The 26,737-nt window shown below is 59.6% G+C and overlaps 3 protein-coding genes across 3 annotated transcripts in view; 2 read left to right on the plus strand and 1 right to left on the minus strand.

The window, feature by feature from the left end:
* Positions 1-5,984, plus strand: part of CLCN7 (chloride voltage-gated channel 7) — a 26,624-nt gene extending 20,640 nt beyond the window's left edge. The window contains 8 exon segments of the mRNA XM_028520043.2: positions 1,062-1,113; positions 1,361-1,488; positions 1,768-1,853; positions 2,238-2,367; positions 3,069-3,128; positions 3,215-3,391; positions 3,736-3,816; positions 4,008-5,984. Of these exon segments, the coding sequence (XP_028375844.1) occupies positions 1,062-1,113; positions 1,361-1,488; positions 1,768-1,853; positions 2,238-2,367; positions 3,069-3,128; positions 3,215-3,391; positions 3,736-3,816; positions 4,008-4,094 (801 nt within the window). The 3' untranslated portion in view covers positions 4,095-5,984.
* Positions 4,936-14,946, plus strand: CCDC154 (coiled-coil domain containing 154). Its single transcript, XM_036020091.1, has 18 exons — positions 4,936-5,030; positions 6,637-6,776; positions 7,168-7,414; positions 7,501-7,690; positions 7,905-7,951; positions 8,284-8,379; positions 8,862-8,985; positions 10,742-10,843; positions 10,921-11,049; positions 11,123-11,247; positions 11,611-11,737; positions 11,819-11,956; positions 12,998-13,117; positions 13,207-13,283; positions 13,679-13,796; positions 14,139-14,225; positions 14,524-14,708; positions 14,810-14,946. The coding sequence occupies exons 1-18, from the start codon at positions 4,936-4,938 to the stop codon at positions 14,934-14,936; spliced, it is 2,274 nt and encodes a 757-aa protein (XP_035875984.1). The 3' UTR covers positions 14,937-14,946.
* Positions 14,685-18,469, minus strand: PERCC1 (proline and glutamate rich with coiled coil 1). The gene is made up of 2 exons (XM_036021086.1): positions 18,061-18,469; positions 14,685-16,682 (listed from the first exon to the last, which is right to left on the minus strand). Exon 2 carries the CDS (start codon positions 16,634-16,636, stop codon positions 15,812-15,814), a length of 825 nt encoding a protein of 274 aa, XP_035876979.1. The 5' UTR covers positions 16,637-16,682; positions 18,061-18,469; the 3' UTR covers positions 14,685-15,811.
* Between the last annotated feature and the right edge of the window lie 8,268 nt (positions 18,470-26,737).

The following is a 26,737-nucleotide window of genomic DNA, read 5'->3' on the forward strand; positions in this document are numbered from 1 at the left end:
AAGGAGACACGCTCAGGGGTTTTCCATGAAAGAAGGTGACGTGGAAGGATTGGATGCCCTTGGGTGGGCACCCAAGCTGCGTGTGGAAGGGATCGCTGGCTGTGTGGGTCACAGGCTTCGCCTCGTGCCACTCGGCCTCTGTGGCTCCCCCTTTCCTCCTGCCTGCATGGGCAGCTGGTTTTAATTTTACGTTATTCCCTTTCCTTCTTTAGTTACTCAAATAAGATTTTTAAAAAGCTGTGAACAGGCAGCCTAGTCTCTCCCACACTGTCCCACCACTCACCCCGCCTTGCCAGACTCGGGGCACGCTGTTCTCGGGTCTCAGGTTTCCTGTCAGACACGGTGTTCTGTGTTTTTCTAATTACAGCATGAGTCACATACCATAAATCCACCGTTTAAAAGTATAAATCATTGGTTCTTGGGAGTGTTCAGTGTGTGAGACCATTATTACTATGTAGGTTCAGGACATTCCCATCACCCCTGAAAGAGACCTGTCCCCATTAGTGTCCCCTGCCATGCCCTGTCCAGCCCTGGCAGCCATGCACCGCCTGCACTCTGTCTCGGTGGACGTGGCCCGTCCTGCCGCTTCTTGTCAGTGGAGTCACACACCATATGACTGTCTGTGTCTGGCTCCCCTCGCAGTTTCCAGGGTTCATCTGTGCTGTAGTGCACGTCAGATTTTTACCCCTTTGTGCGCTCCCTCGGTGGCACAGGCATTCTGCACAGGTGACATTCACTGCACACACCGTGCCGCCCCCCATCCCTACTTGCACCTGTGGGTAGTGCTTCCTCCTCTGAACGCCGAGGGTGTCCTGTCTTGTGTTGCTGAGTTCTCCAGCATTTGCAGATGGCATGACCCATTCAGGGTGTCCTGGATCGGACCACTCATGGGTATTTCCAGACTTTCATTGTTTCTGAGGAAGTGTAGGTTGTTTTGCACGTGTGTGCACACTCTCCTGGATGTGAAATTACTGAGCCCAGGTGGGCTCTGGTAGTGTCAGTGAACATGGTGGGCTTGGGTGGGGAGTGCCACCCAATGTCACCTCATGTCATCCCTGCAGATCTGGGCAGACCCCGGCAAGTATGCCCTGATGGGAGCAGCTGCCCAGCTGGGTGAGTTCTGTCTGCCAGGAGGGCATCCCAAGGTCAGGAGAGGGAGGTACTTCATTGGAGCTTGAAGGCCGGGTATTCAGTTTAGTGTCATCAACCACTCCTTAAGGGTGTGCCTGGGCCCTGAGTGGGTGGGGCCAGGCCCTGTACACAGAACAGGGGCAGGCAGGGGCAAAGAGAGGGGCTGGGTGGAGTAGCATACAGCGACCACCCCTTTCTCACCCCAGCCCACCTCTCCCTACCTGGGCAGGTGGGATCGTGAGGATGACACTAAGCCTGACAGTTATCATGATGGAAGCCACCAGCAACGTGACCTACGGCTTCCCCATCATGCTTGTCCTAATGACTGCCAAGATCGTAGGAGACATCTTCATTGAGGTGCAGCTGGTGGGGAGAGGCTGGCCTGTCCCTCGACTTTGCTCTGGGTCCCATCCCCATGCTGCGGTCTCAGAGCCTGAGAACGTGGGGATTTGGGCTGTGTAGCAGTATTGGCGGGAAGGGAGCTCCTGTGAAACCATCCCCCAAACAGCTTCTGCCTTGGTGGCAGGCAGAGTGCGCTTGGGACCCCTCCCTGGACCCCTCCCGTGGAGGCTGGTCATTGTGCCCTGGGACCCCTGCCCCCTCGTCAGCACTGTGCGTGACGCCTCCCTTCCTCAGGGCCTGTACGACATGCACATCCAGCTGCAAAGCGTTCCCTTCCTGCACTGGGAAGCTCCGGTTACCTCGCACTCGCTCACCGCCAGGTATCACATTTCCCCCGTCTGGGTTCAGGCTGAAGGCCTGCAGGCCTGCGGCTTCCTCCCTACACTTGGGTTGGGGCGGTGAGTGGTGCTGATGCTCGGGCAGGGTGAGTGTGGGGGTCAGGAGCAGGAAGGGAGCCACATGCTGGCGTGCCAACGTCTGGGTGTCAGGGCTACAGGCGCCCTCAGGACTAGTTCTCCCAAGGCAGCACCGGGGTCTGCGGCCACCGGGCTTCCTACATCCCTGTCTCCTGGCTTACTGCATCCAGCGGCTTCGAGCCTGCTGAACTTCAGCCCTGGCATGTAGAGGGCCTGCCAGGAACCCCGGTGGCCACATGGTTATTCATCACGTGGCTGACAGTGAAAGAAGTGCTCGCTCTTCCACAGGGAGGTAATGAGTACACCAGTCACCTGCCTGCGGAGGAGGGAGAAAGTGGGCGTCATCGTGGACGTGCTCAGCAGCACGGCATCCAATCACAACGGGTTCCCCGTGGTGGAGTCCACTGATGACACCCAGGTACTGGGACCTGGGTGGGGAGACCTGGGTTGGGTGCCGTCTCCCAGGAGCCAGTAGCCTCAGATCAGCTCCTGCCTCCCCCAGCCTCACAGGGAAGCCATCCTCTTCCCCGTGTACCTGTCAAACAGGGTATGTTGGGCAGGTATGAGTTGTGGGGACGGAGTGACCCCGTGTCTGGGATTGTGGTAGAATTCTGCTGTGAGAGGACCCAGGTCACATGACTGTGGAAGCCTTGTCCCCGGGGGTGGGTTTGGTGGCACACCCGTGTATCTCATGCTCCTGCCCTGAGCTGCACCACCAGCCGTGGCCACAGCCTATGTCAGGAGAGGCCCTGATGGAGTGTGTGGCCTGTCCAGTAACAAGCTCCCGAAGGTCTGGGAGAACTTCGTCAAGGCTAGGCCTGCGTCTCGCCCTGGCACCAGGGCGCTCTGGTCCTCACTCTGTGTCATGGATCCCACTGTCCCTCCCTGGTGTTTGGGGGATTAACAAGCTTGTCTAGGTCTGATGCCTTTGGCAAGACCACACATTGATGAGGGGCGTGATGGGGAGCCTGACTAGACTCAGGTCCCCGAGCAGACGTCCTCAAACTGCTGCTGAGGTACTACTTCTGAGCTTTCCACAGGGCCAGGAGCCAGGCGGGCAGGGGCATGGGCCTTGGGCACTGCCCACGGACAAGGCCATCTGTTGTCTTTCCCCTGCAGTCAGCGCGGCTCCAGGGCCTGATTCTTCGCTCCCAGCTGATTGTCCTCTTGAAGCACAAGGTAAGCTCCACAGCACCTCCAGGTGGCGGGAGACGCCAGGCCGGTATTGATATGCACCACCCCTGCCCATCACCTCCTGCCCATAGGTGTTTGTCGAGCGGTCCAACAGGGGCCTGGTACAGCGGAGGCTGAGGCTGAAGGACTTCCGGGACGCCTACCCTCGCTTCCCCCCCATCCAGTCCATCCATGTGTCCCAGGATGAGCGCGAGTGCACCATGGACCTCTCCGAATTCATGAACCCTTCCCCCTACACGGTGCCCCAGGTACCTGATTCCCGCTTGCAGGCTCAGGAGGTGGCCTTCAGTGGCCTGCCAGGGAGGGGCTGGAGTGCAGTCAGTGGAAGAGTGGGAACAGCTATGTCCTTACACTTAGGACAAGGTTTGGGGATGGGGGTGCTGTGGAGCCAGATGCTGACAGAACAACGGAGGCGGACGGGGGGGTGGGGGGCAGGCACGGCAGAGAAGGGGTGGTTTGGGACACACGTTGCTGTGCTGGCAGTGATGATGTGATGGTAGGCAGCCAACCCTGAGCTTGGTGGGCTCTGCCTCTGCTCTCAGCTGGGGCCAGTCTGGGCCAGCAGGCAAGCTGAGGCTGTGCCACATTGCAGGAGGCCTCTCTCCCCCGGGTGTTCAAGCTCTTCCGGGCCCTGGGCCTCAGGCACCTGGTGGTGGTGGACAACCACAATCAGGTGAGTTGCCAGGAGGGCAGAAGGCCATGCCCCCTGATCTGCCTGCCCTGGCCACCCCTGCACAGTTGCTCTCAGATTCTTCTGGGCCGTGTGCCCACTTCCGGGTCTTCTCCAAACTGCTGCTACCCCGCATGCTTCCAGAGGTGAGATGGGGGCCGCTGGATTCCCATGACCTGGCTTTGTTCCCACAGGTAGTCGGGCTGGTAACGAGGAAAGACCTGGCCAGGTACCGGCTTGGGAAGGGGGGCCTGGAGGAGCTCTCACTGGCCCAGACATGAGATCCTGGCCCTGGCATTCCACCTGGGGTCCCCATCTCACTCTTCGGGCAGCAGCCGATCCCTGTCCTCCAGACCTCAGGGATGATCCAGCTGGTGTGAGCATGACCGTTGCTTGGGCGCCTTGACAGTGTTCTACACACTCCCCTCTGCCTCAGCCCCTTGGAGTCACTCTCCACCTTCCTGTCTCTTCTCCTTCAGGGATCGGATGTTCACGCAAGTGCTCGCTTCCTGAGAGCCAGTGAGAGGTTGTGTGTGCGTGTGTGTCTCTGCATGTGTGTCTGTGTGTGTTCACATGTGTGAGCCCGTGAGTGAGCTGGGCCCCGTGGGTCCGAGTGCTGCAGGGCCCTATCCCTGCTTCTTTGCTCCTTGTTCCCCTCCTTGCTAGCCCAGAAGGACCATGCTACCTGCACTCTGCCGGCTGGAGGCCTGGGGGATGCGAAGCCATGGCAGAGGCCTTTGGCCTTGCCCCCTCGGCTCATGTTGTGGCCATGTGGTGATAGGCCTGTGCAGCTGGGACCAACCTGCGCAAAGGCCCAGCTGGCTGCCCAAGGATGAGGGCTTGGGCCAGCAGGACAGCCCTGGAGAGCAGACTCTGGAGCAGGCTGTCAGGAAGCTGGCTCTTCTCCCAGCTCACCACGTGTGCCCCCCTGGGCTGCACCCCCACTTGGGGCGCTATGGGCTCTGTGATGGAGTCTTGGCCAAAGGAGAGCTGAGAACCACCCATGGGCCTGAGCCCAAGTCCTGCCACACTGCTGTCACCCCATGCCCTCTGGAGCTGGAGTCCAGATGAACACCTGTTGCCGCCACATGGACAGCGTCTGGGAAATCCAGTCTTCTCAGCATGGCGGGGAGGGTAACAAAGGCCTACGAGGACACCTGGCCCACGGTGAAGTTCCTGGGCAGCTCCGATCCTGATCCTGGCAGCTGGGCTCTGGGGTGAGCTGGTGAGCCTGGAGCAGAGGTGCTGTGCCCCTCTGAGGCCAGGTGGGACTAGTCCCATAGGACCTTTTTAAAAGGTGGTTCCTGAGTCCCCAGCCCGTCTCTGATGGAGTGATTCAGATGCCTTTGTCGTGAGCCGGTGGTGCTGCACCTTGGTTTCAGCCCCTTATGAGGGAGTGGGGCCTCTAATCGCAGGTCCTGTCCTGCGGTGGGGAGTCTCTGTGGTGGGTGGGGGTGGGGAGGAGCAGGTGTCTGCTGTGTGGGATCGGAACGGGAGAAATAAAGAAACTGTACCAGCCAGCCAGTGCGAGCTTCCTGGTCCCGCTCAGTGAGGACCGCAGGCTAGCAGCCTGGGATTCCAGGACCACGGGGTGGGCATGCCTGGGGTGAGGCCCACTTCAGTGTGTGGTGCAGGTGGGTAGCACCCTAGTGTGGACACTCCTAAGAGGGAGACACCGATGAGAGACCCAGAAACATGGAGGTGGTGTGCAGCTTCGGCCTTTATACACCTCACAGGAGGAAGCCCCCCAGGCACCAAGCACTGCATCCTCACACACGCCTGGGTGGCATTGCTCCGGGGGCAGCCAGAGAACTGGGTGTTGGGGCCTCTCCCCAGAGGCCCTTCTGTCTGGGCTGGCAGTCTCCTCGCTGCTCTTGGAGGCCATGAGGCATGTGGTGCGGCTCCCCCTGGAGGAGGTTGGTGGAAGTGTTCACCTTGTCACACCGAAGCCCCAGCCAGCCCTCAGTGAGCCGGGTCTAGGTGGCATGGGTGGGGCCAGGGGCTGGAGTGTCCATCTCTGAAGTGAGACATAAAATACCCTTTACTAGCCTTTGAAGACTCGGTGTGGAGAAAACAAGTGCAGCACTTCAATTCATTTTTTGTATTAAATGTTGAAATGTAATATTTTAGATGAACTGGGTTAAATAAAATGGACTATTGAAATTTACTCGGCTTTCTTACTGTGGCTGCTGTTGTCACTGAGGTTTTTTTAAGGTTTTATTTTTAGAGAGGGGGGAAGGGAGGGAGAAAGAAAAACATCGATGGGTTGCCTCACCCCCAACCAGGGACCGAATCCGCAACCGAGGCATGTGCCCTGACCAGGAATCAGACCAGCGACCTTCCGCTTGGTGGGGTGATGCCCAGCCCACTGAGCTGCACCAGTCAGGGCACATCCTGTTTCTTTTGGGTGGTCCCCCGCAGCCTCTGTTTTCAGATGCAGGACTGGCTGTGTTGGTCTGGGCTCCCAGCCTTCTGCTCTGGCCTAACGACTGTAGGGCCAGTAGTTGCTCCTTGGCATCCCTCCTGCCCGGGCCGGGCCACGGGTCTCCCGTTCCCAGCCTCTGGCTGGCTGAGCAGTGCCCCCCCAGATCCGTCCAGAAACAGGCAGTTGGGGAGGCCTTGCAGGACCAGGAGAGTTGAAGACACAGGTTCCACTGGCAGTTGGGCTGGGGAGTCACAAGGTTCTGGTGAGGAGAAGAAGGTTCCAGAAGAGCCCTCACTGCCTGCCTTGGTATTGTCTTGGAAGGAGGTGCGATGTGAGGACAGGAGCTCACCCTTTCATGCCCTGTGTGTTCCCCCTGAGAGGGTCCTGGGGCCTTTCAGATTTGATTTCCCTGCCTCCCTCCAGCCGCTCCCCCTGCCCGACCACCCTGGTTTCCAGTGCTGGGCAGTCACGGGGCTCCTGACCCTGGGCCTCTTGACAGTGGCCAAAGCCAGGCTGGCTGCTGGTGAAGCTGGATCAGGTGAGCCAGGTGCCAGCTGGCGCCGAGGCCAGGAAGACAGTGTGGGGAGGGGACTGCATAGGGGTGTGAGCCCAGGGGACAGCTCTGCTTCCTGACCCTCAGGTTGCTTCACAGCCTGGGGGCTCCTTTTGAAGCTGGCCGAGCAGGACACTCCCATTTCTGCTGCCCAGTGCTGTGTGTTCAAAGGCGGGGGTTGCACCTCTCTGAGCCTAAGCTTCCTGTTGTGGAGTACTGAGAGCTGAGCCCTCTCTGGGCTGGGCCATGCCACTCAGCACAGTGAGCCCCAGTGAGCTCGGTAGGCACACTTAGTGACAGTCGCACTGATTCCGGGTCCCTGTTACCCTAAGCTCCATCTGGAAGCCGGCATCCCTTGTCACCCCAGAAGGCTGAGTGGTGAGCCTGAAGGTGCCTTCTGCAGAGCTGGCTGACAGCAACCGCTTGTCCGGGGCTTCGCCCCGTTCCCAGCTAAGCACTATTACCTTGGAGGACCTGGGGCACCTCCTGGAGGAAGGGCTGGCCAGCCCTGAGCCCCCAAGTCTGGAGGAGATCTCTGGAAGGTATGAGTCCAGCCAGCTGGCATCTACCACCTCTGTCCCAGAGCAGGACACCCCCAAGCTCTGGAAGCAGCTGAAGCAATGGTGAGCCCTGTGGGGAGCAGGTTGGGAGAACCACACATCAGCCCTGTGCATGGATGCCAACTCGGCCAGCTTCTCTCTCTGGCTAGGGTGACCAACCTGCAGGCTGAGGTGGCATCCCTACAGGGACACAAGGACCACTGTGAGCGTGCCACACTGAGCCTGCTGCGGGAGCTGCACCAGGTGCAGGCCAGCGTGCAGCTGCAAGACTCAGAGCTGAAGAAGCTGAAGTGGGAGGTACAACAGGCGGCTTGGGCCCCTGAGAAGGAGACCCTGGAGGTGAGCCACCATTGGCTGGAAGGTGGCTCGTCCCCACCCATAGGCCAGGCTCCCCCTTTCCTGGGTGTTGGGGCAGCTGTTTCCTGGACCCTGAACTCAGCTCAAGCCATGCTGCCCAGGCCGGGAGCCCAGAGAACCCCCAGAAGCTATGTCTGTGCTGGTCAGGCTGTGAGGACCCACAGCCTGCACTGAACCCACACCCTCCTCCTTGCAGTTCCCCAGCCCCCAGAACCAGAACCAGATGCAGGCCCTGGACAAGAGGTATCCCCATACTCATGGCACAGGCCTTAGCAAGGGGGAAGTGGGCTTTGGGAAAGCAGTGGCTGATGCCAGACCCGCCGGGGCATCACCCACAGGGTTTTGTTTCCCCAGTGAGTTGTCAGGCACAGGCAAGCAATACATGCCCATGGCAGAATTCAAAAGCTCTGGGTTTGTGTGAGCCTCAGCAGCCTACAGAGGCCTGGGAAAGGGGTGGGGAGCTTGCTGCTGGGGCCCTTGGCTGGGGCCCCAGTCCCTGGTGGCTCTGGGCTTCTCCTGGCTATCAGGAGGGTTGGCTGGACAGGCCCCAGGCAGAAGCGGCTGTTGTGTGCCAGGTTGGTGGAGGTCCGGGAGGCTCTGACGCAGATCAGGAGGAAGCAGGCACTCCAGGACTCTGAGCGGAAGGGCACCGAGCAGGAGGCCAACCTGCGGTGAGCAGCTCTCACCCCCTCCCCCAGGGGCTGGCTCTGGGCCCCGCTGTGCGTGGTGTGGTCGTGTGGGAGTCCCCAGGGCACGGCAGGTGTTCACTTCCTTCGCTGCCAAGCTGCTGACTGGCGGGGAGCCTCAGACGCTCTGTAGACCCTCTGTGGGAAAAGGAGACTTGAGTGCCAGGATTCCCAGCCCTTCCCTTTTCCCGTAGGTCTAGGTCCTGCTCACCAGGGCCCAGCTCACACCTTCCCAGGTGGGGGCAGGACGCCAGCATCTTGGCCCCTCTCTCTGTTTACTCAGGCAGGTTAGGCACTTCCTGCTCCAAAGGCCTGTAGGTCGGCCTAGTCCCCCACTCCCCACACGGATGTAGGCCTTCGCCTGAGAAGGATTCTTGAAGTTCAAGGGCCCCGCTGCCCTCCCTGTGGCTCCCCAGCCAGGCCATCTGCCTGACTGGGCTGCTGTGACCTTTAGCTGGTGCCCCCAGGTTGGCTGACTTGACTGGGAAGCTGGAGCAGGAGGAGCAGAACCGGGAGGTGGCCTGCAGTGCATTGCAGAGGAGCCAGGAGGAGGCCAGCCAGAAGATGGACCATGAAGTGGCCAGGCTGCAGGTACCCAGGCAGGGTGCTGGGTGACAGGGTCCATCTGGAAGGAAACTCCCATGCTCCCAGCCCAACCTCGGTCCTTCTCTTTTCGGGTTCTTTCCTCGTTCCAGCTACCTCTGCAGTCCCCTACACGCAATCAGACTTGGAGGGTGATCCCCAAGTCCTGTGCTATCTAATACACTGGCCACTAGCCACACGTGACTCTGTATATTGAAATTAGCCAACATTTTAGACAATTTAAAACTCAGTGCCCCCATCACACAAACCAAACTTCAAACGCTCAGTGGCCTTGTGTGGCCAGTGTCTGTTGACAGGGGCTGCACCAAGACAGAGCACCTTCCTTGTCACGGAAAGTTTTGTTATTGGCATGAGCTCAGCCGCTGCCCCTCCTCCTTCCTTTCTGTGTAACTAGCACCCAAATCTAGAAATAGAACATTGTAGCCCAAAGCCCCTTTCTCAGCCGTTTTCAAACTTGGTGCTCCCTCATGCAAAGTGGAAGTTACCTTCCTGAAGGTGCATCTCCCAGTGCTTGCACTTCTGGGCTGGCACAGTTTCCCCTCCTGCGTGGGGCCCCTTAGGAGGTGGGGCAGGGGTGGGAAAGCCTCCTCTGCTCTGCAAATAGAGACCAGGGACTGCGCTGCATACCAGGGAGGCTCCAGCTGCCGCCCACATAACTCAGCTGCTCAGCTCTGGTAGTGTTTCCCTTCCACCGCCCTTGGGGGAGTTAGTGCCTTGGTTCCCTCAAGAGACTGCTAGCTGCCCACCAGCCAGGAGCTGCAAGGATTCCTGCAATGCCATTCACCGGGTGGGGTGCCTGCCTCTTCCGTAAGCCCACTCTAGGGCTGGGGTCTACAAGCTATGGCCGGCCACCTGGCTTTGTAAATAAAGTTTTATCGGCACACAGCCATTCCCATTCATTTACTATTGTCCGCAGCTGCTATTGCACTGGAGCCACAGAGCTGAGGAGCTGTGACATAGACCCCATGGCCCATAAACCTAAAACATCTACTGTGTGGCTCTTTACAGAGCATCTGCCCAGCTCTGCTCCAGGTCATCCTGCACGGGCAGGGAGGCCAGCAACAGCTGGTGCTCACCTGCCCTGGGGGCTGCGGGAGCTTCCCAGAGGGCTCTGTGGCCTTGGAGGAGGTGCTTCCTGCCAGAGCCCTGCCTGCCCTGTGGGTGTGTTAGGCAGGGGGACAGGGCCAGGCTGGGCCCTGACTCCCCTGGCCCCAGTCCCCTCAGACCCTCGGTGCAGCAGGAAGGGAGCTGAGAGGGGGTAGAATGATGGAAAGGGACCCTATCTGGGCAAAGGGTGTGTGTGTGCATGAGTGTGCACATTTGCATGTGTGCACATGTGTACAAGTGTGTGCTCACACATGCACTTGACCTCCCTTCCTGAGGCTGCTAGCTCTGGGTGTGGTTTGGTGGTAGCTACTGTGCTGTCTTCCCTGAGAGGTGCCTCATGGCCACTACTCAGGCACCAAGTGTATCCTAGACCTGCGTGAGCATGGCCTGCAGGCCCTTCACAGCCCTTTGCCTGGACATGTGACCCCTGCCTGCCTTTCCTTTCTTCCTAAGGAGGGTGTGGCAGGCCCAGCTCTGCTAGGCTTGGGGACAGCCAGGGACACAGAACCCAGAACCCCCACAATGGAGATGGTTAGGCAAGAAAACAATCCAAGATGGCACGGTGGTGGGGGATGGCTGTGGGAAGAGGGCACCCAGCAAAGTGGCAGCACAGTGCCTGTATACGCCCCCTCCACAGGCCCAGGTGACCAAACTGGGTGAGGAGATGAGCCTTCGCTTCCTCAAGAGGGAGGCTAAGCTGTGTGGCTTCCTGCAGAAGAGCTTCCTGGCCCTAGAGAAGGTGGGAGTTGCAGGCTGGTGGGGCTCTGCTGTGTCCCCTGTCACCCGGCTTGCAGCAATGGGTGGGGTCTTGCACAGAGAATGAAGGCCTCCGAGAGCACACGGCTGAAGGTGGAGAGTGGTCTGCGGGAGGAGCTGGAAAGCAGGTGGCAAAACCTCCAGGAGCTGGCCGAGGAGCGTGTGCGAACCCTGCGCGGGCAGTGCAAGGTGGGCAGGTAGGGCATGGGCTGGGCACCTGGTGGGGGGTGGCACGGGTCTCAGGGCCACCTCTGCACCACAGCAGGAAGAGTGCTACCTCCTGGAGCAGTGCCGGGGCCTGGACCGGGCTGTCGTCCAGCTGACCAAGTTTGTACGCCAGAATCAGGTGTCGCTGAACCGTGTCCTCCTGGCTGAGCAGAAGGCCCGGTGGGTATCCAAATAGAGCAGTGGGCAGAGAATGAAGCTGTCAGGCTGGGTGGACCGAAATGGCTCCTCTCCCCAGGTCCCAGCATCCTGAGCCCAGTGCCAGGCCCAGTGGGGCCACCCGAGCAGAGTAGCTGCCCATCCCAGCCTGCCCCTCGTGGGGAAACTCGGTGTGGCAACTCGGTGTGGTAGTGGGGGACACAGCCCCGTTTTGGTGGCCCCTGTGACGACGCTCCCACCCTCTGCTCCACTGGGTCTCTTGGAAGGTTCTGGAGCCAGCAGCCAGGCTCCCCTCCCTGGCCCAGCTCTGAGGGGCAGGCCAGCCTCAGCTGAGGGACAGTTTCTCTCAGTGGCACCAACCCGCAGGGACACCAAGGGTTGCTTGGAGGAAAGCCAGGCTGGGGAGCTGGCTGCCTACCTGCAGGAAAACCTGGAGGCCACGCGGCTGGCCAGTGAGCTGGCCCGGCACGAGATGCACAGCACACTGGAGCTGGTGAGGGCAGCGGGGGCTGGGTCAGGTCTCCTCTGGGATCCCCACCTACACAGGCACCCCACTCAGCCTGACCTCCCACAGCTCCAAGAGAAGAGCCAGGCCCTGGAGGGGTCCGTGGCTGAGCTGGTCAGACAGGTGAGGGACCTGAGTGACCACTTCTTGGCCCTGAGCTGGAGGCTGGACCTGCAGGAGCAGACACTGACCCAGAGGCTGTGCGAGGTAAGGCCACAGCGCTGCCTGGTGGAAAGGCAGCCGAGACAGGTGGGGGTGGGGCCCGGCCCCCCTCGGCTCCCAAAGATGCAGGCCTGACCAGCAGGTCCCACGCGTACCCAGTGACTGCTTGCAAAGCCCAGGGTGGCCTTGTGCCTGGGAGACCTCCTGCCCAGAGCAGGGCAGCCCAGGGTCAGCTGCTGAGACATTCAGAGGCCCCAGAGACCCCACCACATGGGGGCTCCACAGAGAGGCCAGCAAGGCAAAATCTGCTTTTTGGGTGTTTTTCTTCTTTTTTGTAATAGCTTTGTTAAAGTCTAATTCACATACCATAAAATTGACCCTTTTAAAATGTATAATTCAGTGAGACTTTTTGCGTATATTCAGAGTTGTGCAGTCGCCACCACAATCACTTTTAGAAGGGTTTCATCACCCCAAAGGAGACTCTGTCCTCATCAGCCCTTGCTCCCCTCTCCGCCCCAGCCCCTGGCGCCCACCATCTGCTTTTAGTCTCTGGATGTGCCTGTTCTGGACACTTCACGGAAATGGAATCACACATTATGTGACCTTCTGTGTCTGGCTTCTCCCACAGAGCGTGACTTTTTTACATACATTGGTGTTGCAGCACGTATGGGTGCATTTTCCCTTTTCAAGGCTGAGTGCTACTCCACCGTGTGGTAGACCACCACTTGTGTATCTGTTTGTCAGCCTATGGACACTAGGCTGCTGCCCTTGTTGGCGATATGGATGGCATTGCTGTGAACACACACATGTGCCCTTCGGTTGTGGGGCCAGGTCCCCCGGGTCTGCCCTGTGTCTCCTCTACTGCAGGTGTGGGCAGGTGGCCTTTTCTCTGTTCCTGTCCCTACTGACCCCTGGGGGCAGCCGGGGCTGGAGTGGGGGAGGGGCCGAGCGAGGCCTGCCATGTGCCTAGCAGGGTGGTCTGGGCTATGTGAGACCTGTGAGCGTGTGCTCAGAGTCCGGTGTGCAAAGTCTGTCTGCCCACCCTCCCTGTCCAGGCTCTGGCCTCACTGGGTGTCTGTGTCCCAGGCAAAGACTGAGTGGGAAGGCGCAGAGCGGAGATTGCTGGAGGGCCTGGCCCAGTGTCGAAAGGAGGCCCAGGCGCACCTGAGGGAGGTGCGGGAGACCGTGGACAGCCTGCCCTGGCAGGTGCGTGAGGGCCAGGGCTGCACCTCCCCTCCCCCCCACCCCCGTGCCCACCCTTAGCCACCAGCCCACCCCCAACTCTGCTGTTTCAGATAGAAGCCGTCTCTGACAGGTGTGTCCTACACAAGAGCGACTCAGACCTCAAGATTTCTGCTGAGGGTAAAGCCAGGTGAGGCTGAGCTCCGGCAGAAGCCTGGTAGGACCGTGGCCCTGGGAAGGGGAGCGAGCTCCACTGAGCTGACCGTCAGGGAGCCGGCTGGGAGGGTATGGCTGACAGAACCACCTTGCTGCACCAACGGAGCTTCTCCCAGGTGCTGCTTGGTGAGCTCCTGGCACCTGTGGCAGCCCTAACCCTCCCAAGGCCTGGCTTGGCCCCCTTGGGGGCAGCCTGCACAGACCCCCAAGTCTCTCCCTCCCTCACCCGTTGGTGACCCCAGTCCCCACTGGAGGAGGGGCGAAGCCGAGTGCCCCGTATTTTCCCCAGAACCTCCTCCCTCCACCTACCCTGCCCCTCACCTCAGGGCGCGCCCGGAGCCTGGCAGCCTCAGCCCCCTGTTCCCACAGAGAGTTCGAGGTTGGGGCCTTGCGGCAGGAGCTGGCTGCTCTGCTGTCGTCGGTGCAGCTGCTCAAGGAGGGCAGCCCTGGGCGGAAGATTGCTGAGATCCAGGGCAAGCTGGCCACGGTACCCTCCCCGGCCCCTAGGCCTGTCCCACTCAGAAGAAGGGGAGGTCATCAGGTTTGGGGCGGGGGATAGCCCCCTGTGGAGGGTCCTGGGGAGGTTCACAGACATCCTGCTGGGGGACTCCCCACGTCTTAGCCTTTGGAAGTTCCAACACTGGGGGCACCAGCGATCACGGTGAAAGGCGCGGCCCCAAGCACTGGTCGGGTCCCACCTGATCACTGGCCTGAGCGATGCCCCTCGTCCCTTCAAGGGGTGACGACCCACATGTCAGAGGTCAGTTCCTCCTCTGGGGGGTTGGGGTGGGGGCTGCTTCCATGTCCACAAACGGGGGGCAGTATTCAGTTTCAGAACCAAATAATGAAATTGGAAAACAGCATCCAGGACAACAAGACCATCCAGAATCTCAAGTTTAATTCGGAAACCAAGCTGGTGAGAGGCGGCCCTTCACTGGCGGGACAGGCCCTCCCCGCGCAACCCCAGGGCTCCCAGGTCGGGTGGGGGGCTGCTTCCTCTCTGCAGCACCTGGGTCCCAGTTCCCCCTTGCCCCTCCCAGCCTGCCCACCCCTCTGTCTCTGGTCTCCCCCACTACCTGTCTGTCTGCACGTCTGGCCTGAGCAGCATTTCCAGGCAGATAAGCCCCTGGTTTGCCCAGGAGAAGATAATCCTGTGTGCTGTCCCGCCCTCTGCTCCCATTCCTGCATTCCCACATCCATGCCTCTGTCCTCAGCGCATGGAGGAGATGGCCACACTGAGGGAGTGCCTGGTGCGCCTGTGGAGTGAGGAGGGCCCGTGGGCCCCAACGCTCGGCAGCAGGAAGGTTTTCACGTCCCTGGTGAGACAGCAGTTCATCAAGGATGTGGCCTCTGGTGAGGTGGTCCCCGTGAACTGCTGGGGCTTGTATCAGGCTGTGAGGTGAGCAGCGGGGAGCTGCCTTCTAGAGGCCCCTCCGGGTCTGGGCTCGGGTCTGGGGGAGGCCCCAAGGGCAGTGGGTCATAGGCCATGTTTCTGGGCAGGTGGCTGCAGTGGAAGGCGGTCCTCATGAACCAGGTGGCCCAGCGGAGGCCAAGAACAGTCTTGGAGAGGTCCCTTGGCCAGGAGCCTGCCCACCAGTTCACATCCTTTCCCCCTTGTCAGAAATAAACCTGCCAGCTCCCGTATCTGTCAGAGTGCAGACTCCCTCCAGGGGGTCAGGAGGACCAGGCAGCTGGAGTGACCAAGAGGACCCATCCTTGAAGCCTGTCCATCCTCAGACTCCCAAGATGCCCTTCTCTTGACCAAGCCCAGCTAAGCCCCAGGCCCAGCCGTTTTCCTGGGTCTTCCCACGAACAGGCCCAGAGGCCCAGAATCCACACCCACTCCCAGCTGGGTTCCCCAGCAGCCAGGCCAGCCAAGGCCCAGGATCTCTGCCTGTCAGTCATGCCCTTCAAACCTGCAAGGCACCCAACAGGGAATCATCTCTTCCTGTCCTAATGCAGGGAGCAAACAGTGTGTTTGCTCATCCACTCAGCTGCGCCTCCTCCTCCTGCCTCTCCAAAAAAACTCTCGGCTCATCTGGGTAACTGGTCCTGCCACCTGCTTTAGGACGGGCTGCCTGGGACTAGCCAGCGGTCAGGCAGTGGGATGGTTGCCCTTGGGAGTCTCAGGGGCTGGTCTGGATGGGCACAGTGCATCCTTCCCCTGAGCCCATAGTCTCCAGGTGGCCACAGCTCCTGCCCTGTCGTCTTTTCCTGTGGGCAGAGCTCCAAAGGCTGAGGCCAGGGTGGCCGGGTCAGGTGCTGGGGACTTCAGCCCCTGCACATTCCTGCCCTGGTGGCCTATGGGGGTCGCAGCTGCAGGTCCCAGGATGAGCCCTGCCCCTCTTCCCAGGCCTGGAGAGTCCTGGGAGAGTCCTAGGCTGCTCTGTCCTCCTGATGGCTGCCCACCATGGAGGGCCCCAGAGCACCCCCCAGCAGGACAGCCATGAGGAGATCCCAGACCCCTGCCGCCCCAGCTCACCCGCCAACCCTGGCTGCTCACTAGGCCTCAGCCAGCTGTACCCCCTCCAGGGTCTGGGCACCCCTGCCTGGCAGCTCTGGGCCAGCCTCCACTGACCAGCTAGCCAGCAGGTCACTGAAGTCGGGCGTACCCGGGTGCAGCAGGCCCAGGGGGCTGGGTGCCGGCTCCTTCCAGAAGGAGGGGGGCAGCTTCCTCTGGGTCATGGGGGTGATGTGGCTGTACTTCTGCTCCAGCCTCAGCTGGGGGCCAGCCGACAGCCCGGGCCCCGAGAACTGCCGCAGCCCGTAGTCGAACAGCTCAGCCAGCGGTCCCAGGGACTGCACCCTGTCCCCGCAAAGGCCTGTCTCCTGCTCCCGCCCCTGGGGGCCCTGGGGAGAGTGGGCCCCAGGACCGGAGGCCCTGTCCTCATCAGGGAGCCCGCCCTGGGCTGGATGCGCCGGGTCCGTGCAGTAGGGCTCCCTGGCTGAGCTGCGGGCTGGGTGGCCGTCGGCATAGATGTCGCAGGCGTCTGGGTCCTGCCCCCTGTCCTTGCGGCCGAAGTACCTCTGGATGTCCCCGCTGATGAGCTCAGAGAACCGCAGCAGCTGCAGTGGCATCTCCATGCTGCTCAGACCTGGAGGGGCCTCTTCTGGGGCAACTGTGGCCCAACCTGAGTTCTGGGGAGTTGGGCTGTGGGACCCTGGCCCCTCACCCTCCAGATCCTCTTCTTCTTCCTCCTCCCCCTCCTCTTCCTCCTCCTCCTCCTCAGAAGTGTCTGGGGGCTCTGGGTCCAGGGGCAGGAAGGGCTGAAGGGAAGTCAGGGGCAGCTGGAAGTCACAGAGAGGTCGGATCACGCCTGTGGCCATGTCCTCCACGTTGGAGCTTCTGGGGCCTCTGGGGCAGCAGGTGCCGCTGGGGAGCGAGGGGAGAGGGGACAGGTTATCAGTGAGGGCCTATAGCCCTCCTGGTGGGCCTGGGCGCTATGGCCACTTGTTCTTGGGGAGGGAACTGAGCTCAGAAGTGGGTGAGAGTTGAACGGGGGGTGTCATCATGGTGGTGGGCACAACCTGAACTGGGTGGGGGGAGCCTGCAGAGTGCGGGCCCAGGAGTTTAGAGCAGCCACCGGCCTGTCAGATGGTCCTGGGCCCCTGTGAGCAGTGCATCCTGGAGGGTGGTCAGGAAGAATGAGGGCGGGCGACAGGGTGGTGCCCCCGGAAGTCAGCTGGTGGTGAGGAGAAGTCACAGAAGAGAGAAGCAGGGGAGGTGGGGAGGCAGCTACCCTGGGGCAGGGGTGAGAGTGGGTTCGGGGCCTCCGAGGGCAGAGCCCTTGTCCCAGTGTGGGGTTGCTATGGCTCTTGATAAACAGGCCTGTTGAGGTGTCAGTCTGCCCAGGTGTTGGACAGGGGACCCCTTGCCCCTGAGATGCCCACGCTGAGCCCAGAGGCTGGCTGCCTCGGGGCCCAGAGCCCTTGCAGCTTTGGGGGCTTCGGAGCCAGCACCACTTCTCCCATCCCCCGTCTCCCCAGTCCCGTCTGATTCCAGTAAGTGCAGGCACAACCCCAGGCTTGCGTTTGTCCTCTGTCAGGGGACCTAGAGGTGAATGAGACAATACCCCAGGATTCGGCAGGGTCCTTGAGAGGCAAAAAGGCCTGTGGGGCTCCGTTTGGCTGGGGCTCAGGAGTGAGGGGAGGGGATTTGGGGAGGCCGACTGTCAGGGGCGCCTGTGGCTCTCCCCTTGGCCTGCAGCCAAGCAGGGGTGTGGGGAGCTGATTCTGAATGCTGAAGCCTCCCCCAACCCGGGGGGTGTATCAGGCATGCCCCTCCAGGGGAGCGAGCCAGGGAAGGAGGAAGAAAGAAAGGGAAGGTGATTTGGAGAGGAGGAGAGGGGTCTCCCAGCAGCTTGCCAGGAAACACCTCCCAGGGGGTGGGCGAGTTCACAGGCATCACTGAGAGCCAGGTGGACCTGGGGAGCACGGGCCTCCCCCGCTCCCGGTAGGCTGGAGGCCGGCAGTGCTGCAGTCCTAGTCTTGTTTCAGTGCTGGGGCCCCTCTTCCCTGCAGGGGCATCTAGTGGCCCCAGCTGTGGGGTGGCTCCCCGTTCCCCCCACCCCCACCTCCTGTGCTTTCCCTGAAGGGCCTGGCCCTGCCCAGCCTTCTGGTGCCCCATCCCAGTGAGTGGGAGGGCCCCAAAGACCACCTGGGCAGAAGGGCCCACAGCCTTCCCAGGAGGGAGAGGAGGCCAGACCCCGTAGCCGGGACCCTCCCCACCTGCTGTGCAGCCCAGCTCTTACCTGTGAGTCCTGCAGCTCTGCCGGGCAGGCCCACCTCCACCTGGGCTCAAGCATTTATAGCCGCGCTTTGCTGCCGGCCGGGCTGGCAAATATTTGGGGACTGCATTGTCATCGCAGACTGGGCAAATAGAATCCGTTTGCTTTAGCGCCCGGCAACCAGGGCCCAGCGAGGGGGAGCCTGGGCCTGCCTGGGGACAGTAGAGTGTTTGCTGCACGCCCAGCTGGCTCACACCCGGCCGAGGACCCTTATCTCCACGGCTGATTGGGGCCCCAACCAAGCCTTGTCAGATAGGCGGAAAATTAAATTTCATGCTATTTTGACTTCTGGAGTAGCCTTCTCTAGAGGATACCCTGCTTGTGCGGTGCTCTGGGTGAATGGGGCTCCTGGCCAGCAGCAGCACCTGAGAAGGTCAAGGGAGGGAGGCTGGGGACCACTGAGCCCAGGCGGAGAGCTCAGGCAGGTGGGGCCTCTGGTGCTCCTGCTCAGCCCGCTCCCAGAGCTGCGGCTGAACCCCTGCTCCCTCCCCAGGGTTTTGCCCCCAGGGTCCAGACTAGGATGGCCCCTCCCTTCCTGGATCCTGTTTTGGCTCTCATGCCTCTCTCTGTGGGGTTTGGTAGCCCCCACCAGCCTTGTGGAACCTGTTGCACCTCGCCAGTGCCTTACGACCACCAGCAGGGCCCCAGAGCCGCTGCCCCACCAGCCTCCCATCCTCCCTCCTGGGGGGCCCAGCCCCTCTGCCCTGTGGTGCTGCATGAATGTTCTGAAGCCACCACAACCAGTCACCACACACAGGGTGGCTGAGAACCACAGAGGGGGTCTCCCACAGTCTGGAGGCCGGAAGTAAAAAACCCAGGGTCTTCCGGGCGGGTTCCTTCTAGAAACTCCTAGGGGGATTGGTCCCACGCCTCCCCCCTGAGGTGTGGTGTCACTGGTCAGCAAACCATGGCAGTCCGAGGCTTGTAGCCAAACTCTGCCTCCATGGCCTCTCTGCTGTTCCCGTCGGTGCCTGTGTCCGCGTCTTCCTCTTCTCACAAGGACACCATCACTGGAGGGGGGTCCGCCTACTCCGGCCTCAGCTCCTCTTGCTTAATCGTACATGCAAAGACCCGGTTTCCACAAAGGCCCCATCCTGAGGCCCAGTGGACCCGAGTTTCGGATGTACTGTTCAGCCCAGTAAGTGCCCTCCACATGTGGCCATGGCCCCTACTCATTGTGGCCACTGCTGGGTGGTTTGCTCCCCTGGATCAGCCCCTGTGGTGCTGGCTGAGGGAACCCCAGAATTCCAACCACTGTGGCTCCCACAGTGGCCACTGCCTGTGGTCCAGGTTCTGAGGACAGGACAGCAGCCCCCGCCACTTTGGCGTGTGCCCAGCCCCTGGGGCCATGATCACTCATGGTCCCCAATCTCTCTTCAAAACATGGGGGTCACCCATCCATGGGACTGGGAGGGTCACGGATGCGACTCCACCCCCTCCCCCCGGGTCCTTGCCCTTCAGCTCCAGCTCCACTCCCTTCTAGAGTAGATGACATCTGCCCCACCCAATGACACCCAGGCCATCCATGCAGTCGAGCCTGCCCCGGTGATGGCTGCCGATCTTTTCTCAGGCATCTGGAAGGCCACACGCAGACACTCTGTGCCACCCAAGAACAGCACCTGCCTGGGCCAAGCTGAGGGACCTGCCGAGGTTGTTTGCCTGGGGCGGGACCAGGGAGAAGGCAGAGGGGCAGGGCCACCGCGGGCCACAGGGCAAGGCTGCAGGGCGAGAGGAGGGATGTGTGACAGGCTAGGTCTCGTAAGGCCTACAGGTACAATCGGTCATTACGGACCCTTCCGCATGCCCTGGGGTGAGGCCACGGCCCAGGTGAGGGGTGTCTGGCGAGGCTCAGTTGCCTGGGTCCAGTCTGAGTTTGGGCCTCAGTCCCCCAGAACTAACCTCAGGCACAGCCACAGTTCTGCTCTGAGACTCTGGTCCAGTGACCCCGTTGTCCAGGTCCTGCCTGAGGGGTGGCCCTGCCTCAGCCGTGGCTGACTCTGTCTGACTCAGCCCAGCCCAGCTGTCAGCCACCATCTGCGGGAGGCTGGGGTTGGGGTCCCAGGTGGCGCCTAGGCTGCCGGGGCCCCTCCTTTCCCTCTCTGACCAGGTACTGCTGCTCCTGCCCCCTGCTGGCTGAGGGAGCTCCCCGCCGGTACACGCCCTGGACCCTAGGGCAGCGATTTTCAGCTGGTGTGCCACAAGAATCGTTAAACCATGCAACACCTGACTATTGAGTCAGGGGCACTGAGCTCTTTTCTCTTAGATTATCAAATAAAAAAATGGCAACAGCCAACCCCAAAATAGCTGTCTGATATAAATGAATCAAAATTATACATATTTTTGTCAGACTGGCAAAAATATTTTTTGGTGTGCCACAGAATTTTAGTAACTTAGTTTACGTGTGCCACTAGATGAAAAAGGTTGAAAATCACTTTCCTGGGGCCATCCCTCAGCAGCTGATGAGGCTGTAGCCATAACGCCCCCTACTGGTCGGGAGAGACCAGGCCAGGGCTGTGCTCGGGCCTCCGGCCCTCCTCTGTGCCAGGCGTGGGCTGGGTGCAGTGGGCATGTGGATTGAGGAAGCCAAGACGCAACCCTGCCCCCGAGAGGGTCCCTGCCTATGTAACCTGAGGAGGTCGTTTGCGGGAAGCTGATGGGAGCAATAGCTCACCTGGCCAGACTGAGGGCAGTGAAGGTGTTCCTGCAGAGTGGACAGCCTGGGACAGACCCAGACCTCAAAGAGCTGGCGCCCCGAGGGTCCGCTGAATGATGGCCCTGAAGACCTCCAGGCCCTAGTCCCCAGGACCTTTAGATATGTCACCTCACGTGACAAAGAGACCCTGCTAGGTGATTGAGGTAAGGAACCCAAACGAGAGATGATACTGGGTCTCCATAAAAGGGAGGCAAGAGGGTCAGAGTGAGAGGAGAGGTGACAACAGAAGCAGGCTCCCTGTTGGCTGTGAAGGTGGGAGGCACCAGGAGCCAAGGAGTGGGGTGGCCTCTAGAATCTAGAAAGCAAAAGGGAGTGGTTCTCCCCACACGCAGCCCTGGAGACAGCTTGGCTTTCAGCCAGGGAGACCCATTTTCGACTGTACAGCAACAATAAGTATTGTTTTCAACCACCCAGCTTGTGCTCCTTCGTTCCAGCAACAAAAGGAAGCTCACAGCTGGAAGTGCTGGCTGGCCAGTGGGAGTGGGCGGCCCATAGGACCTCTTGGCCCAGCTGTGGGGTCTGGACCTTCTTCCCAGCCACAGGGGAGCCAAGGTGCTTGGCTCTTCCCCCTGTCACTGGAGCCGGATCTGAGATTAGGGCTCTCACGAGGAGCAGGGCCCATGATGGCTATTACACCCAAGGCCTGCTCCTTCCCGGGTGCCCTTGATTCCACCCCTGACCCCACGGGACTACTTTCCCATCCTGGCCTCTGCCTCAGGTCCCTGGTCAGTGGAACTGGGGCCACAGCAGGGGCTTTGGGTCCCCTGAGCGGCCCAGTGAGGAGATGTCCACTCACACCAGCCATGGGAATACTGTCTACAGACAGCCAGACCCTTGTCCTTCTGCACTGGCACATTCCCGTGCTTTTCTCCGCCTGGCCAGGGACCAGGGAGGAAATTCAGTCTAAGACAGAGACGTGCAGACTGGGGGAGAAGCAGAGCACGTAGATGTTTGGGGAGAGGAGCCTGGCCAGGGCATGTGGGGCGGGCATCTGGGCAAGAGAAGCCTGAGACCAGAGACGGGGTTGGGGTGGGGAGGCGCTACTGTACCAGTCCCAGCAATCAATGATAGAGCCCCACAAGGCACGGTCTGAGGGTTTAGGAGTAGGGGACCGGTGTGAGAAGGATTTAAGAAGCAGATTTAGGATCATAGTAGGGTGTCCCTGAATTATCCTCTTTCTTGCCCTTCAGCCATGTTCACGAGGGATCCAGGAGTCTAGCAGAGGGAGGCAGAAATCTGGCTTTTGTTACCGGCGAGGCTGGGCTGGGGTACAGCACCCCGAGGGGACTTCGGATTGACAGAGAGACACAGGTTCCCATACATGTCCAGCCTGTGTTGGGTGGCTGGCCAGGCCCCACGCCCCCTGGCACCCACTGAGGCCCTGGGGTGGGGCTGGGAGACAGGCACGCAGGTACTCGCATGGGAGCCCCGGCACATGTCCCAGCATCTGCTCCCAGCCAGCCTCCTGCTCAGGGCACTGTTGGGCCTTTTGGAGCTCTGTGTCCATTCTGTTCCCATCAGCCCCCACCTGTTGTCAGGCCTCAGCTCCCCAAGAGAAAGGCTCTGTTCTCCCAAGAGCAGTGGGCCTGCCTGTCCCCACGTACCACGTATTGATCTTCCCAGGGAAAATCAATAGCTCCAATATGTCAGCTCTCAAGTGGCGCTACAGTGAATTACTCCCGGCTCTGGGCACACAAGGGCTCAGCCTTCCTGCCCATTAGTGGGGCATTAGGCCTCGTGTGAGGTTTCTCTGTGTGCTTTGAGATAATGAAAGCTGAGGTGTTAGTTTATGTCCTTGGGAGGGTGGAGGGGGGCCCAAGAGCAGGCAGTGCCTGCAGTGCCAAGCACCTGTCACCCAGTACTCAGCCAGGCCTGCTGGGGTCAGGGAGGGAAGGGCATCTGGCTTTGCCCACTTTGGGCTCCAGTGCACTGAAGGGTTAAGTATACTGTAGTAGTTGGGGCGGCCACTGCCGTCCAGCCTAGCCACCTGGGACACACCTGTGGCTGAATGAGGTGGGTTCGTGCTCCTTGCAACCAGAGAGAATGTGCACGGGGACCTGGGTGTCTCAGCAGGAGGGTGTGAGAAAAGGCCGTGCGTTCAGGCCAGTGTTGGGCTGTCATAGGTGGGCACAGGTAACCAGGTTCTTGGTGATTGCAGGCAAAGAATTGAACCAAACACACAGAGCTGATAGCAGAAAGATAGAGAACAGATTTATTAAGCGATAGTACACCCCACAGAATATGGGAGCGGGCCAGCTCCAAGCAGAGTTGACCTCAGGGGATGGAGGGACTCTATTCTTATTGGGTGGATCCTTCCTGGCTAGCTTTGGCAGGCTTTTATCGCATATGTACAAGTAGTTATATTACTTTAAAGCTACTGTGCACGTGGTCTCCTATGGTTTTCCTTGACTGGCCACACGGGAAGGGGGGTGCCACAATGTTAATTTATTATAATGAAGCAGAGGTCATGTAGCATCTTCTGCGCTAGTGCATTCATGATTTACCACGATTCAGCGCTTTTCCAGAAAGTGGGAACAACAGGTCTCTGTCCTGCACTGACGTCCTTTATCTCAGCCCCAGGGCTCCTGCGGAGTTTCCTCCTTCCTGGCCATCCCCTGCCTCAGGGGGAATGGCTTTGCTCTGGGCTGCACACTGTCAGGTGGCAGGGTAACTCTGTGAGTGGGTGCCTGTCTCAGTCTCCTGGGGCTGCCCTAACAAAGGACCACTAACTGGATGATTTAAAACAACAGTAAGTTGTTTTCTCACAGATCTGGAGGCAGAAACCCCAAACAAAGGTGTGGGCAGGAGTACACCCATCTGAAGGCTCCAGGGAGAGTCTCTTTCAGGTCTTTCTCTGAGCTCCTGGTATTGCCAGCAATTCTTGGTATTTCTTGGCTTGTGGCCACATCACTGCAGCCTCTGAAGATTTTATTTCTTTATTTTTAGAGAGGGGAAGGGAGGGAGGAAGAGAGGGAGAAAAACATCAGTGTGTGGTTGCCTCTCACACATCCCGTGCTGGGGACCTGGCCCACAACCCAGGCATGTGCCCTAACTGGGAATCAAACTGATAACCCTTTGGTTTGCAGGCCGGCACTCAGTTCACTGAGCCACACCAGCCAGGGCCGCAGCCTCTGCCTCTTCACATGGCCTCTTCCTGTTTGCCTCAGTGTCTTTTCTTCTCTTCCTATAAGGACACCAGTCATTTGGTTTAAGGTCTGCCCTATCCAGTATAACCAAATTTTAACAAATTACATCTGCAAAGACCCTATAGCCAAACAAGGTCACGTGCTGAGGTTCTGGGTGGATGTGAATCTGGTGTGTGTGTGGGGAGTACACTATTCAGCCCACTACAGCATCTTAAAATGTCAGGAGAAGGGCAGAAGAGGCAAGGCACCCACATGGCTGGTAAAGGAACGCCATTCCTTCTTTAGCCAGGACAGGTGCGTTTGGTCTTTTTTGAGGGTTGGGCCATGTTTGTGTCTGTGTTCAGATGAGACTAGAGGGGTTGTGTTTCATCTGGGGCCATTGTAGTCAGGGAGAGGCTTGGTCTGACGCTATGTCCTCTGACAGTTTACATCCAACGGAAGCCCTGGCTGAGAGCACCGGGTGGCTCCTGGAGGCTGGGGTTGCCATCCTGTTCAGACTCTACGAGTCTATGTCTTTTTTGCTTTTTAACCCTCACCTGAGGACATTTTTTTTTCATTTATTTTAGAGAGAGAGGAAGGGAAAGAGAAGCATCAATTGGTTGCTTCCCACATGTGGCCAGACTGGGAATCGCAAGCATCTGGACTGAGAATTGAACCTGCAACCTTTTGGTTATGTGACAATGCTCCAACCAACTGAGGCACACCAGTCAGGGCTACACATCTATGTTCTTTGCATCAGGCCTTTACCTGCAACAGAAACCATGTGGCAGCAGGAGCTGGAGGCAGAGGAGGGGTCAATCGGATATCTGGGCTTGCTCATTCTTTGTTGTGGTCACGCGCTGCTCCTCCCAGACTCTGGCCTCGGAGTGCCCCAGCAACCTGGTGGCAGTAAGAGTGAACTTCACAGCCTCAGGATAGAAGGACATTTCCATGTCATCCAGCTGTCAATCATAACAGCTATCCTGGGATCCACCAGCAGTGTCCCAGGCACAGAACCTGTCCTAAGAGCAGCCTGCCAAGTAGGTGCAATATTTTACAGCTGGTAAAGCACAAGCTTGAGGGTTAAATCGCCCATCCAAGGTATCTTCTTTCTGTTACCCATCTGAGGCAGTCATCCATCTTAAGCATGAGCCCCTGCCAGAGCCTCTCAGCTCTGCTCCTACTTTGCTATCCCTAGGCAGCTTGTGCCCTGAAGCATCCCAAGCAGATGGCTGCATCTGCCCAATCAGCAGCCCCACCCTTAATCTCAGGGCTCTTTGATCTCCACCTCCTCTAAAAAGCCCTCTGGAGTGATTGTGGCCCATCCTTCCATTTCATGCCCGCTCCTCCCATCCCAGTGGGTGCTCCTGGGGTTCCCTGTGGGCCACTTGGTTTGGCAGTGATTCTGGGCGTGGTTCTGTGGTGGAAATGGTGGGGCAAGGCACAATGAGGAGGATCTAGGCACACAGATGCCTCTGTTAATGCAGCAACTTTGAACTCCTGGGCTGGGAGCTGAGCTGCCACCAAGCATCTGGAGCTGGGCTTCCAGGGGTGTGGAGGATCCCCAGAGATTGCTGAGTTCAGAACATTTCTAGCCCACCACCCATTGTCTAATGGTGTGGAGGGTTCTAATGTGTGGAGAGTTCCTGGGGGTACAAAACTAGTTGTGGAGTCTGGTGCTTTTCCTGCCAGGAAGATGCAGGAGAGGTGTGCTCCGGAGGCAAAGATGCTGAGCTGGCTAGCATGTTACAGTTCACAAGGTGGCCTCACAATCTTATTTTGTCATCAAGTCACTCCAACACACACACACACACACCCCCCCCACTGAGGCTCTGATGATGCCCAGACATTCTTATGTGGTCTTCAGACAGGATGGTTCGGCAGAGGCAGGGCCAGTTTGCCTTGAGGGCAGAAGGCTCCAGCAGCTGTCCTATGAAGCCAACTGGAGAACCAGATAGAGCAGGACACCCTCCCAGCCTGACTCAGGAAGATGGAGGGAGCTCACTGCAGCTTCATCCACAAAGAGGGTGAATGTTAGGCCGTGCACACGTGGTTCCACTGAGCAAGAGATGGAGCAGAGTCCAAGTGCAAGGTGGCTTCCTCCAAGAGCCCTAGGTGTGCCCTGCTGTGTAGGGTTAAGGATCACGGTCTTGCACCGGGGCGAGCACTGCGTGGCAATGCCCGTCCTGCAGAGAGGTTTGGCCAGCCCTGGGACCTGAGCAGCTTTGGGTATAGATGCAGAGCAACGGAAAGCGCCAGGGTGTGCGGGTGGGTCCACGCTGGGTCCAAAGGGTGCAGGGGTGCTCCGTGCCAGGGAGAGCCGGCTGGCTCTGTGCTCACGGAACTCGGTCTTAGTGGGAATACTAATCGAGTTAACAGAGTGACTTCACTGACTTAGTTTCATGAGAATGGCAAACTGAGCCGTCAAAAGACTACGGGGAGCAGGCATCCAGGACTGTGCCGGTATTGCCCCAGCAGGGCGCGACAGGTGCACGCTCAGGGCGCCGATCTCGGGCGACGCCGGCCCGCTGGAGAATCCGCTTGGAGTCCAGCTCGTTGATAGACGATGACCGCAACCTGCTTTGCCGGCTGGCCTCAATCTCTGAGCCGCAGCCCAGAAACCCGCAGGTTAGTTCCTCTTTGGACCAGTGGAGAACTACATTTCCCGACATGCCCTCGAGGCTCGCCCAGGCTGGGTCTGCATCGAAAGAAGCCGCCGACAGGACATACGTCAGTTCCGTTGCGCGAGTAGTCCCACGTTCTGTAGTCGTGAGCTGAGACCCGGAACAGCGGCTGGTTTCCG

Source organism: Phyllostomus discolor, chromosome 3 (genome assembly GCF_004126475.2).
Source record: "Phyllostomus discolor isolate MPI-MPIP mPhyDis1 chromosome 3, mPhyDis1.pri.v3, whole genome shotgun sequence".
NCBI classification, from domain to species: domain Eukaryota; kingdom Metazoa; phylum Chordata; class Mammalia; order Chiroptera; family Phyllostomidae; genus Phyllostomus; species Phyllostomus discolor.

Bases quoted from the DNA above. Each gene is read 5' to 3' on its own strand.
- CCDC154 (XM_036020091.1), top strand. From the start codon at position 4,936: ATGGCGGGGAGGGTAACAAAGGCCTACGAGGACACCTGGCCCACGGTG. The intron at 7,691-7,904 runs GTGAGCCACCAT...TCCTCCTTGCAG, and splicing joins CTGAGAAGGAGACCCTGGAG to TTCCCCAGCCCCCAGAACCA. The intron at 13,284-13,678 runs GTGAGGCTGAGC...CTGTTCCCACAG, and splicing joins TCTGCTGAGGGTAAAGCCAG to AGAGTTCGAGGTTGGGGCCT.
- PERCC1 (XM_036021086.1), bottom strand. From the start codon at position 16,636: ATGGCCACAGGCGTGATCCGACCTCTCTGTGACTTCCAGCTGCCCCTG.